The 13,442-nt window shown below is 38.6% G+C and overlaps 1 protein-coding gene across 22 annotated transcripts in view; it reads left to right on the top strand.

The window, feature by feature from the left end:
• Positions 1-13,442, top strand: part of MADD (MAP kinase activating death domain) — a 70,457-nt gene that overhangs the window by 40,824 nt on the left and 16,191 nt on the right. For 14 of the 22 annotated variants that reach the window (XM_085062538.1, XM_085062541.1, XM_085062535.1 and 11 more), the window contains 11 exons: positions 1,402-1,455; positions 4,524-4,621; positions 4,962-5,045; positions 6,492-6,650; positions 7,491-7,599; positions 8,134-8,196; positions 8,585-8,705; positions 9,793-9,898; positions 10,915-11,025; positions 11,937-12,044; positions 12,135-12,299. In XM_085062538.1, the coding sequence (XP_084918664.1) occupies positions 1,402-1,455; positions 4,524-4,621; positions 4,962-5,045; positions 6,492-6,650; positions 7,491-7,599; positions 8,134-8,196; positions 8,585-8,705; positions 9,793-9,898; positions 10,915-11,025; positions 11,937-12,044; positions 12,135-12,299 (1,178 nt within the window). The remainder of the gene's footprint in view (positions 1-1,401; positions 1,456-4,523; positions 4,622-4,961; positions 5,046-6,491; positions 6,651-7,490; positions 7,600-8,133; positions 8,197-8,584; positions 8,706-9,792; positions 9,899-10,914; positions 11,026-11,936; positions 12,045-12,134; positions 12,300-13,442) is intronic. The other 8 variants (XM_085062550.1, XM_085062549.1, XM_085062553.1 and 5 more) reach the window with 3 other exon arrangements.

Here is a 13,442-nt window from a genome sequence, read left to right on the forward strand (position 1 = left end):
GCTAGAAGCCATCTTTCTAGCTTTTTCTGCCTTGTTGCATTTGTCTCACTCCTGATGTCTTTTTTTGATAATACTTTGGAGCCTTCCTCCACAGCTGTAACACTATCCTTTAAAATTTTTTTTTGGTGGACATTTTGCTCAATATAACTTTCTTAGAGCCTGTCTTGCCCTTATTTCTGCTTATTTGCAGGGTGGAATGGGTTTCTGACACTCTTAAGTGATCTTTTAGTTGTTTAGGAAGTTTTCTTGAAGAGGAGTGAAAGAACATTTTACTTCTTTTTCCTTCCCTTTGCCACTTTTCTAAGAGGATCTTCCTCTGTAGTGTCCCCAGCTTTAATGGTGCTAGTGAGAGAGGACAGTGCCTAACATTTAGAGTCAGTTCAGCATGTCAGCTTGTAATATTTCCTTTGGCCAACAGGGCAGCACCTGGAATGATCTGATGTTTCTGAGCAGAAAAGGTGACTGCATTTGAGAGGGTTGAGCGATGTGAGTGATAGAAAAGTGCAAGTGCCTCATCACTGTTTTGTCCCAGGGCTAAGTTTCAAATTCAGTGTTAAGAAAACTTCAGACTGTTTTGCTGTTCTGTGCGTTATATCTCCTCTTACGGAATTCTTCGACTTGATTCGAGTGTCTTAGTGATTTTGAGTTTTGGAAGTTGGAGTTAAGCATGCCTGATATCTTGCTCATTTTAGTTCTCCATTTTCCATTCTCTATACCCTGATAGGAACAAGTGGATGCAGAGAAGTTCAGCCCTTTGCATATAGGACAGGTTCATAGGCAGAACCAAGCATTTATTGAGAATATTGTCAGGTCAAAAATAGCTTGTAAACTGTGTGGTAATCTGTAAGATTTAATAATGGTTAAATGTTGTGTTAACCTACACTTTAATATTTTTGGAATTGTTGCTGCTGTTTTTGTGTCTTTCTCCTTTCAGTGATTTAAACTAGAGACATTAAAATGTTTCTGTTAATTAGAGCTTCTTTGATATCTATGTTGTAGAGGAGTAAATATCTGACAGTCTTAAATCCCTTTCTTAGAAAAGATGATTAATTACTTGTTCATAAGAGCTGTTTTTCCGTAGTTGATTCACTGTTGTCAAAGTGTGGCCTGAGGAGGGGAGGGGGGGTTCACAACCACAACTGTATGAAGTCATCTCCAATATTTGAATTCTGTTATTAAGAGATGATGCAGTGCTCAATACCTTACATTGGTTTATTTTAAAATGGTGTTAATTAACCCTTCACTCAGTAGTTGTCATAAAATTTGGCTTTTTTTTCTTTTTTCTTTTTTTTGAGGTGAAGGGGTGGGTTTTTTGTTGGAAATTTTTTTCCCCATTTTCACCTGTCTGACCAGCCGCTGACTCTTTCTCTTTCTCTCCTGCTTTCAATGCATCTTGGGTAGAATTGTGGAACAAGCACCAGGAAGTGAAAAAGCAAAAATCTTTGGAAAAAACGAGTAAGGAAATTAAAAAAAATGTAGAAACTGACTCCTCCAGCCTCCCCATAACTGCCAACTCCCCAGGTGCAGGGTGAGCTTGCATCTATGGCACACAGGTTTTACACAGTTTATACAAGAACAAAATCTGTCAGGAAAGTCTACATTAGAGAGACCAAACAGATATGTTTGCCCTGAGGAAATTGTGTTCAAATGTCTCTTTTTTTCCCCCCCTTTCTTTTTTTTTCTCCCCTGAATGTTGCCTTCTTCAAAGAAGGGGAAGCAGGTGTTCTGCATCCTCACCAATCAGATAAATATGGAAGAATTTTAAGATACTCCATCTTCTTCCTTAAAAGTTAAAACTTGTTTAACAAGTTGTTCACATGGATATATTGATTGATTGAATGTTACTGGAATGAAGAATTCCCTGTTTATTCAATCTGTGGGATGGCAAATTTTGTTACCTGGCATCAACCATGAGCAGTCAGTCTGCAACAAGAAAGGCTTTTGAGGGGGAGAGAGAAGGTGTATGTGAAGAATTGTATTTAGTGATGGCTGCTAGAAAATAGCCTCATGATAAGGAATCAACCTGATTTTGTTTTTTAAATATCCTTGGTAAAGAAGGAGTGAAATAGTTTAAGGCTGTTGCAGAGTCTAAATAATAGTCTAAATCTACACAAATCTGAACATCTGTTGAAATATGGTAAAGAAAAAAATACTGAATATATATATATATATATATATCATCTGCAGGTATAGTACAAGGTTCTTTTGTTTAGTACAATTATAATACAACTCTTTTGGTTGTCACTGTTGTAAATAGGGACACATGACATAAGGACAACAGCCAGTTTATAACAACCATATTGTGGTAGGTGTTTCGTAACCATAAGTGTAGTTTGTACTTCACAGAGCTGATGCCTTTTTTACAGACTGGAGTTTCGGAAGGATTAATAGCTGAGATGAATGAGTGAAAATTCCTGGCATTCTGACTAGGCCTGGGTTTGCTTACATTAGTTTTAGGCACCTCAGTTAAAATACTTGTGTTAAGTACAGATTAGCATCTGGAGTTAGTTCAGAGAGAATGGAGTGAATGGGGCATCTCTGTAGTACAGCTTACTGTTTTTAAGTTGTGAATTGCTATTTGCTGAGGTAGGAGTGTGTGAGACAGACATAGCACGTGCACACTCCTTCTCTCCCAAATGGAGCCTTTCCAATAGGTGCTTACAATGGGAGGGATAAACTGAGGTTTTAGTGTTCCGTGTGTATTAGACTTACACCTCCATAAAGAAGGGAAAGGGAGGTTTGTAAATGCCTGTAAATTGACAGTGACAACAATGTAATTGTGGCTATTGTGCTCCTTAAATTCAGTTACAGCCCTCAAATATCTGAACTGCTTCAATCAATTTCAATTCCTTTAAAAGTCAAACTGCCAGAAATATATCTGAATTATGTGCTGGGACAGGAAACTCCTAAATTGCTTAAAACACACAGCTGAAATTTAGTGTTGTTGCTGTAGAAATGAGAGATAAAACTTTTTTCTGTATCGGAACTAGAAGTGATGGCCACTTGAATGAGTGGAAATAGACCTCTAGAAGTGAGCAATGTGTATTTCAGTGGAAAGTAATGTTCCAAATTCTTAGAAAAAATATTTTTAGTTATTTTTCTCAGTAAATTTTGTTTATGCTTTCTCATTCTTAGAGTCTGATGAGTTGATTTACAGGAACTAAGGCATTGGATCTAGAGACACAATACTATAACAAATGTAAACACTTCACAGGAAGAATTGGTGGCTGAGTAGTAAGTTAGTATGGTCTGCACAGCCCGCTTATGGCTTTGCTATTCATGAGTTTACATATCATCTCAAACTCACTCCCACAAATCTTTGTATATTATCCTTCTCTCTCTCTCTCTCTCTCTCCTCCCCTCCCTTTTTCTTTCCTTTTCACTGTCTTATCCTCTCTAATATTGCATATAATACAAACATGTTCATAATTCCCAGGTTGTTGTGATCAGCAGTTATAGAGATAGAGGCATTGTTTGCTTTGAGATAACTGGATATAGTCGTGGGTATATAATAAAATATTCCAGCAGCTGATCATGTCTTCCTGTTACTGAATAGTTGGCAGATATGGATATGGCAGAAGTGTTGCATTCAGTCTCTTCCCTTTCTGAGAGTATTGACATTCTGTGTACAGCCTATAACACATTCTTTTCTTGCATTGTTATTTACTTCATTCAGTGCTTATCCAAATTTCTTTTTAGGCTCTACCTCTCCATCATACTCTTTTCCTTCTGCCATCCCATCTGAGGACAACAGATCATACAATTCTAGAAGTGCATGGGAAATTGAACATAAAGTTCTTTATCCTTTCTTTCCCTTTTTTGTTTTTTGGATTGTCGGGTTAATGAATGCATGACTTAAAAGCTTGCTGATTCCCTCTCTCTCTACTGACCTACATGATTGCCAACTCTGGAGAGCCATTTGTTAGGGTAATTGGGGAATGTTATGAAGTACAGCATCATACAAGCTTATTCCTTGAAAAACTTACTGGGTAATACAAATTGTCACTGTTTATTTTCTTGTCATGTGTTGCCTGATTTTTACCTACATAGTTGCAGTGGGCAACCAAAAAAAATTTAGTCCAGGACTTTGAGCAATTTAGCTGTTCCAAAATGGGTTCTGACTTTTAAGTAAATAGGTATCCTTTTTTATTACCAAGAACTAAAGGAAGTGGCTTCCTAGAGTTGAATGGCAACTGCTCTGCATGTGTTATTGTAATTGGAAGCTACTTGACTGTTGTCTGTCCTTTTATCTCTCTTGAAAGACTAAGAAAGGTACTGTTTAATTATAGTCACTCCTGGATGCTGGAGTATTTGAAATTCAAACTAATGTATGAAGACTAGCAGATGTGTCCTGCTGGCCTTGTTGTTTTCAATACCAAAGAATAATAAAAAAAAATAAAAATCAAAGAAATGAGAAAGCAAATCTGTTTTATTGGTACTGTTCCTGCTTCCAGTCTGTCATCTGCTTTCTGCTATGCTGTTTTTTCTTGGTACAGTAATTAGTTACTTTTTCCTTTGTTCAGGACCAGAAGGTGTAAAACAATTTGATTTGGGAGAAACAGATGAGAAGAAATCCCAAATCAGTGCAGACAGTGGCCTCAGTTTGGCCTCAGGTTCTCAGGTCAGTGGCTCCTGTACTTGCTTTATTTATGTGGTAAAAGACAGGATTTTTCTATTCACTACTTAATTATGGGAAGACTTCTAGGGTTTGAGTATTCTTGAGAAGCTCATTTGGTAAAATTTCTTTGCCCCTTTTTCTAGGGGATTGATCTTTGTGAACACAATTACAGGACAGCATGGTCTTTTTGACACTCAGACAGTAGTTTCTATTTGGTTGGCTAAATAAACTAAGGAAGAATAAGGCATGTGGCTCAAGAGCCCAGAAGAATGGGAAGTGGTGTTCTCTCCTTATGGTAAAAGCTAATGTGACTCTTCCTGTCCTTTATATGTTTTGATTGCAGAAGAGTGATTTTGACGCTATTCCCAGCGGAGGACCAACAGTTATGGTCCGAAGTACAAGCCAGGATTCTGAAGTCAGCACTGTGGTAGGATATGCCCAGAGTGAAATCTGGATGTGATTGACTGTTTGTTAGCGTGGGGAAGGGTGTTCCATGCTTACATTCTGTGTGGTGTGGCAGCATAGTGCCACACATGCATAATGTATGTCTGTGAGTTCTCTCTCCAGAGCCTCTGAGTGGGTAGCAAGCATGTGTGTCTGACAGAACATATACAATGCTTTCTTTATTAGGAGATTGCAGCCTTCATATATGGTGCTCATTGCTGTTATATATTCCTACATATTGGTGTATGTCTGGAACTGGTGGATAGCAACAATTCTCTAAAAATGTCTTAGTGTGTGTAAACCATCTATAAAAACAGAGGTTTAAAAGGGTAACGTGAGACCAAAAAAGGCAGATTGTTCGATGCATTAAAATTAAGAACAAATTCTTTGATGTATTACCTTAAGGCACTTGAATTATATAAAAATGTATCTGCTTCCTTTCTGGTTAACTGTAGGGGCTGGAGGGAAAAGGTAGCAGGAATGCATTTAGAAAAAAACAATGAACCTTCTCCCTACAAGATTATATGATATTGCATATTCCAGGGATAAAAACCTAAGGAACTTCTCTGTTGTTGTTGTTTGTTTCTTCCCTCTATAGTGCTGCATGCCTGTGAATATCTGGCTTTCCACGATCTTTTCTCAGCCTTTAACAAGAATAATACTTTGATTGTCCATTGTAAGGGACAAAAAAATTGTATTCTCTGGGATGCTGCCCTAGATAGGAGAGGGGTCTAGAAGAACTGTTTGATATTCAAATATGTCCTCTTCCAAACTCAAAAAGGTCCATGCCAGCAAGTAAGAAATCAAACAAAGGCAGTAGGAGGCCTGCACGGATTATCAAAGAGGCTGAGAGAACAGTGACTCTTCAATCAGGAGAAGAGAACACTCAGGGTGGGGTCTAATCAACAGGTGTAAATTTCTGATGGCAGTGAATGGAGGCAAGGGAGCCAGGCTTTTCTCTGTAGTACCCATTGGCAGACAAGAGGCAGTCAATGCAAAAGTTACAGCCAGGAAATTCCATCAGAACACAGGAAAACACTTTCTTATATTGAGAGTGGTCAGACACTGGAGCAGTTTGCTCAGAGAGGTTGTGAGTTCTCCATATGTGGAAATTAAAAGAACCTAACCAGACATGGTCTTCAGGAGCATACTCTAGCTGACCCTGCTTGAGCAGGGGGCTTGCCTATAGATGATCTTAACACATACGTTTCAGCTGAAACAGTTCTGTGATTTTTCTGAAAGGCTTTTTGAGTGTTTCTTGATCTCTTCCCGCAGAGTAGGATTTGATGAAAACATAATGACAAAGAAAAGGCAAATGTTGCCTTCAGTTGTACTGCTTGTTTTGTGCCTTAAGAAGAAATATTTTACAACTTTTCTACCCACAGTGTCTTTGTCTGTTGAAGGTAATTGCTTTATTTTTCCTCCACAGGTTAGTAACAGTTCTGGAGAGACATTAGGAGCAGACAGTGACTTGAGTAGCAATGCTGGTGATGGCCCGAGTGTGGAAAACGGTGGCAATTTGGCAGGATCCAGAGGCACTGTGTCAGACAGTGAAATTGAGACAAACTCTGCTACTAGCTCTATCTTTGTAAGGGCATTGCAGACTTCCTTTTTTTTTTTAATAGATAAATCTTGTACAGTAAAATTTCAATGTGTGTGCATGTATGGAAGACGATCTCTGATTCAATTCTGAGGGCGAATCAGCAATGACTTATAATATCACAATGCCAAAGATGTAATTGTGTCTGGATCCACATACCTTCCTTCATTTCGTGTGCAATAAATGATTTTTTGAAAGTAGTAGATTCACATTTTGCACCACCTTAGAGATTCTAGTAATATTTAATTTTCATTCAATATTTGTCTCAACTGAATGGACACTTAATTACCTTTCAGAGGCAATACAACATTGGTGGGCATTGTTTGTTCTTACCTAAAAGGAAAGTTCCCTGTTTCTTAGGAGCAGCTGTTTGATAAAGGAAAGGAGTAATCCATTTTAGTTTTAGCAGCTGTTCTGTTTCTTTAAAATATTACTTTAGTCCAATTTGAAGTGTAATCACAACTTTTAAATGTATTTGCCTAGTTGGAAGATCTGTATGCAGTAACATCCAAATGATTTATGAGCACTTCATTTTGTAAACTCCTTGATTATCATGTATAACCTGTGATATACATATTACCAAGAAAATAATGATACACTCAATTTGGCTAAATCAAACGCTCAGCGAAGTAAGAAAACAACTTGCAATGCCTTAAGATTGGTCTCACTGTGTTCATTATTTTATAATCCTGATAAGATTGTAAAAGCCTTTACAGGGCTTCTACTTCTATTGTTAAGAAACAAACAAAATCGTTGTGTTTCATGGCAGATTTCTACAAAAAGCATGAAAATGATGTAACCATTGTATACCTCTTGTATTATTTTCAGGCAAAGTCTCACAACCTGAAGCAGAGTGTGAAGGATAGCAAAGGGAGTACTCCAGGGAGAGGTCCAGAGGATGGGAATCAGCGTGTCTATCTATATGAAGGACTTTTGGGTAAGCTACTTTTTTTTTGTGGGGAGGAAGTCTTTTAGGCTGAAGTTCAGATAAAGCCATGTCTGGGACAGGCTGGAATTTTCTCTTTCCCTGACACTATTTTTAACCTCTAACTGTTGTCCATGCTGGTAGAATAGAAGGCACATCAGAGTATTCAGAGTAAAGCCAAAGTTTTCCTGGGGAATTTGAGTAAGAACATACTGGTGTGACTGGTGTAGTTTGCATAAAATGAAGTCTGTCCAAGTCTCTTGCTCTTCTTAAATATGAATTCCTTAAACTATGTGAAGAAGGGGAGAAAGAGCTATGTATGGAAAGCTAAAATATATCATTGATCTTGAAAAAGATCATTCAGCTTAGGTCATTGAACAGAGGGCTACTAAACTCAGAATACTAAAGGGCTTCAAGTGTATCCTTGAATTAAAAGTACATTGGCTTTTTTGTGTTTTGTCTGGACTTGCTGTTAATCAAAAGCTCTCTCTTCCTGTGTTTTTCATCCTTCCCATTTATCGTTTCTACCTGCTTGGAATGGTGCAGGTAGGGATAAAGGATCTGTCTGGGACCAGTTAGAGGATGCTGCAATGGAAACCTTCTCTCTGAGTAATAATCTTACCTTTCCACTTCTCTGTGTGTTTGCTGTGATCTGTGTCTGTGTGAGATATTCCTGTCTCTGTTGGGCAGTGTTAACAGTTTGTGGAAGAAGATAATATCCCTTAAAGAATAGAGATGAGAGATACTTTTCTGTAAGAGTTTAAAAATATTATGCCATTGATTAGAATGAGAGATTTGTGTTGTTGTTTCTTTTACACTTTTCTTCAGTTGTGATATTTCTTGTGGTTTATAAGTAACCTTTCTTTTATTTTTTAATGTAGTTTCATTGTGTGTTGGCTTATGGTATTTTCAAGGAGTAGGAATGAACAGGAATTAATTGTAAAGTGTCTGACTGGAGTAAATGGAATAAATGCTCAAATTTTTATACATTGAATAGGCAAAGAGCGTTCAACTTTGTGGGACCAGATGCAGTTCTGGGAAGATGCTTTTTTGGATGCTGTGATGTTAGAGAGAGAAGGAATGGGGATGGACCAGGGACCTCAGGAGATGATTGACAGGTAAATTCTTTAAATTCTTTTTTTCCTTCTCATTGTTTCACTTGGGGCTGAAATAGTAAAAACAGTAGGAAAGAAAAAGTTATTTTAATTCTGCCTAACATGCTGTTGTCACTTTGTAAACCTTGTTACTATACCTGACTATTCCAAAGTGAGCCTTTTCTCTCTCTGCTGGCCAGTAGCTCCTGATACTGAAGTACTTATCTTTAGTTAAGACATATATATTTTTTAACTCTCATGGTGAGATGATATTTCTAGAGAAACTATGTAAGCATAGTTACAGTATGAACAGATGGAATGGACTAAATCAGTAGTAAAGCAAGAGATTTCTGTGGCAGGATGACGGTATTCTGGAGAAATAGTGTGTTGACATAAAGTGAAAGAATTAAATTTTTCCAGAAATGGCATTTTGAGCCTTCTCAAAACACAAAGTAACTGAAAAGGGTTTTCACAGCTTGTAGTTAAAACAAACAAAAAAATTATCTGTGTGGTTGCCTAAGGCTCGACTGCTTCTAGGTTGTCAATCTTCACTAACTTCCTCCCCCCAGCTCTCTTAATAGCTGATCATTCTCTGCTCTTGTCTACCACCTGCAGCTGGACTGCCTCCATCCATGCTATCATGGAGCATGAGATCTGGTAGCCAAAATAAAAACTATTTTTCCACAAACTGCCTACCTTACTGGAAAAAGAGAGTGCCTGGTGCACTTCCTTCATCAGCTTTCTTCTGCCTTGCAGCTGTATTTAAACTCCAATGCCGGATAGCTCTTGTGCTGAGTTATGTGTTCCTCTTCTGACAGTTGTAATTGTCATGGAGCTGCGACTGCAGAGAACAGGAAATGGATATGCCCAGCAGACCACTAACAATTTTCCCACTGAGCAGATGTTTTTTGCTTCAACTAGTTAATAATTAAGAGAAATGTCTAATTACTGATCACAATGTTTTACTAGAAAATGCCCATTTGACTTGGTATTTTTAGAGGTTTTATTTGCCATATGCTTTACAAAACAGTGCTCTGTCCTCTGCCATTCACTTTAGTGAAGTGGATGAAGAGTGTCTGTGAGTCTGCTTCAGATGTAGCTCTTCTTGCAGGTATCTTTCCCTGGGAGAACATGATCGAAAACGTTTGGAGGATGATGAGGATCGCTTGTTGGCTACACTGCTGCATAATATGATTGCCTATATGCTTATGATAAAGGTGACTTCTTTTTCTTTTTAATAGATTGCTGCTCAGTTTTAAGCAGTGTATTTTTTTGGTGTTTTCTTGAAACCATACATCTCTGTTCATGGAACACAGAACAGTGGATAATAAGGGCAGCTTCTCATAGAAACTGCAGCTTTGGAAGGCTTCCTGTTGGTGGAGAGATGAATTTATTTGAGCTGTCAAGGGAAGCATAATCCTTCAAACCAAACACCTTGGTATTTTAATTTATTACTTATTTTGGATAGCAGAGCCTAGTAGGTTTTAATTTTTAAAAGTCTTGAAAAATACAATGCTTTCTTTCAAGCACAAAGAATTCTTGTGCTTGAAGGAAGTAGTTGAGTGTATGTTGTATGCTCTGTAACATTAAGGTGATAATGCCAATATGTTAAAAAAGAATGTCTGATCCAGCTTGAAATCAGCAGTCAAACGTGAGTGTACTGTCTTGAAGCCTTTAGTATCAATGGCTGGCATTCATAGTAGCCTTTTGAAATGGCAATTGAGGCAGAAATATGTTGCTTCTGAGCTTCCCTCCAGCTTCAGGAAGAACCTTTTGCTGTTTGAAGACTATCTGGAACTGTTTGTTAGAGCCACAGCCTGGTGACCAGGAAACACATTGTGAAAGAGTGAGGATTCCGAAAGAGACCATGTTGTGTTGCAGGCTCCACAGCTGAGCAAATTTAGTCTTTGCAGCGGAAGAGGTGTAGAAACTGGTCTGGCTGGTGGGACTCAGTAGGAGCAGCATGGAGGACTGAGGCTTTTGATGTCAGTGGTTGGAAGTGGTGGGTAGTGGAACTGCAGCTTGTGCACAGCATCACTTGGACACTAGCTGGAAAAAAGAGGGATATGTGCAACTTGTTCCTGTAGTGCTGAGTTAAAGAGGCCCTAGCATAACAGAACTGGAGATCAGTTGTTTTGCTTCTTAGCAATGGAAACCAAGATATGTTTGGGAGATAAGAGTTGCCTCCTGTGAATAAGAAGAGAATGCAACAGTCTGTGTATCTGCTTTCTAGGTGAACAAGAATGATATTAGGAAAAAGGTGCGTCGTCTAATGGGAAAATCGCATATTGGATTGGTGCACAGCCAGCAAATAAATGATATTCTAGACAAACTTGCCAATCTGGTAAGTGAAACGGTGCTGAGTGATATACCTGTGGGATCTACAGTGGAGGAAGTAAATTGCCTGAAAAATCTTACATATGTTCTCTGCAAAGCTAATTTTAAAATATTAAAAATAATTAACTTGAATTATTAAATGCTACCCTTCACAAGTGTAGAATAAAGACTGTGATTGTATGACCCTGTTTATAATGTTACACAGTTATCAATTAGAGCTGCAATACAAATATGTATAAACATGACACTTATGTACCACAGTTCTATGCAACCCTAATGTTTTCTTAATATCTTTTTTGTTGGTGGAAACCTTTATGATTACTAAGACTGTAAGAAGTGTTCAGTTTTCTATCAATTTCCAGGCCACTCTAAGACTTGTAGCAATCAGTTTCTACACAAAATTGTTTCCACTATTCACATAGAGTAAACTTTACGTCCTGTAATGATTAATAAGAATATAGGCCAAAGCTTCAGTTAATAAATCTATCTAGCTTTTAACACAGCCATCACCAGGATGGACATAACTTAGGCTCTTGTAAAGGTAATTTTTCAAAGCATTTTTACCTTTGGAACTTACTTTTCTGCGTAGAAAAGATTCAAATTTGTCTTATAATTAACTGGGAAAAATCAGACCAGTTTACTGCAATGATACCAGAACTCAGACACCTCACTATCCCACACTGAGTATAGTACCATGTGAATGTTGTTGTATGCTGTGATAACTCATCATCACACTTGTTGAAACTGAGCTTGCTAGAGTATCTTGCTTAAGGCTTTGTCCAAAATTGTCTCCAGTCACCTAATTAAATACTGTTAAAAAAGACTTTTTTCTTTCATTTGTTGAGAATCCTTCTAGTTTCTCCGAATAGATTTTTTTTTCCAGAGTTTATTAATGATTGCATATGGGTTTTTTTCTAGAATGGACGGGAACTCCCCGTGAGACCCAGTGGCAGCCGCCACATCAAGAAGCAGACTTTTGTAGTACATGCTGGGACAGACACAACAGGAGATATCTTTTTCATGGAGGTAGAGAAAAGAATAACATTAATGCAACTAGCAACAGAAGAAATAAGAGAAATAACATTAGAAATCTTATGTAATATTTTGTGCTCCCAGGTATGTGATGATTGTATTGTGCTGAGAAGCAACATTGGAACTGTGTATGAACGCTGGTGGTATGAGAAACTCATCAACATGACTTACTGTCCCAAAACCAAAGTGCTGTGTCTCTGGCGCAGGAATGGTCAGGAGACACAGCTGAACAAGTTCTACACAAAGAAGGTATGTGTCTTGTTTAATATGCACAATACCCCAGGGATAACTGCACAGAAAAATCAAATCCTTTGTGTGTCATAGTCCATGTTTATTCAAAAAATAGCTCTCTCCTTCCAGCACTGGTTACTGAACTGCAATTGTTGTTCAGCAGCACTGACATCTGAAGCTGGCATTGTGCCTTGTCATTTACCTGAAGATAGTTTTACATCAGAAAGTAATTTTAGAAATGACATGTAGCTTTTTTGTTAGACGAAGGAAAGCATCAGTATTACTAAATATGGTGTGAGGTTGCAGGCTTGTGAAGATAGTGAAAATATTACAGTGGATTAATGGGGAAAAACCTAAATTAAACTATGCCTTAGGAGTTGAGGTAATTGTATAATTTTTGATCTTAGAATCATAGAACGGCTTGGGTTGGAAGGAAAGACCACCTTTAAGATCACCTAGTTTCAAACCCCCACTGCCATGGGCTGGACCCTTTCCATTAGACCAAGTTGCTCAAAGCTCCTTCCAACCTGATCTTGAACACTTCCAGGATTGGAGCATCCATGCCTTCTCTGGGCAAACTGTTCCAGTGTCTCACCAGTCTCACAGTGAAGAATTTCTTCCTAATACCTAATGTAAACCTTCCATCTCTCAGTTTAAAGCCATTCCCCCATATCCTATCACTACATGCCCTTGTAAAAAGTCCCTCTCCAGCTTTCTTGTAGGGCCCCTTTAGGTGCTGGAGGGCTCCTCTAAGGTCTCCCTGGAGCCTTCTCTTCTCCAGGCTGAGCAATCCCAAAACACTTTCTTCGCATGAGAGGTGCTGCAGCCTTCTGATTGTCTTATTGACCCTTCTCTGAACTTGTTCCAACATGTCCGCGTCCCTCTCATGTTTGGGGTCCCAGAGCTGAATGCAGCACTCCAGGTGGAGTCTCAAAAGAGCAGAGCAGAGGGGCAGAATCACCTCCCTTGATCTGCCGTCCACATTGATTTTGGTGCAGCCCAGGACATGGTTGGCTTTCTGGGGTGCAGGAGCACATTGCCGGCTCATGTTGAACTTCTCATCCACCAACACCCTCAAGTCCTGCTCTCAATCCATATTGTGCCTAGTGTGTATTTCTACTTGGATTGCCCTGACTCATGTGCAGGACCTTGCACTTGGCT

Source organism: Lichenostomus cassidix, chromosome 5, assembly GCF_008360975.1.
Source record: "Lichenostomus cassidix isolate B80296 chromosome 5, HeHo_3.0, whole genome shotgun sequence".
Classification (NCBI taxonomy): domain Eukaryota; kingdom Metazoa; phylum Chordata; class Aves; order Passeriformes; family Meliphagidae; genus Lichenostomus; species Lichenostomus cassidix.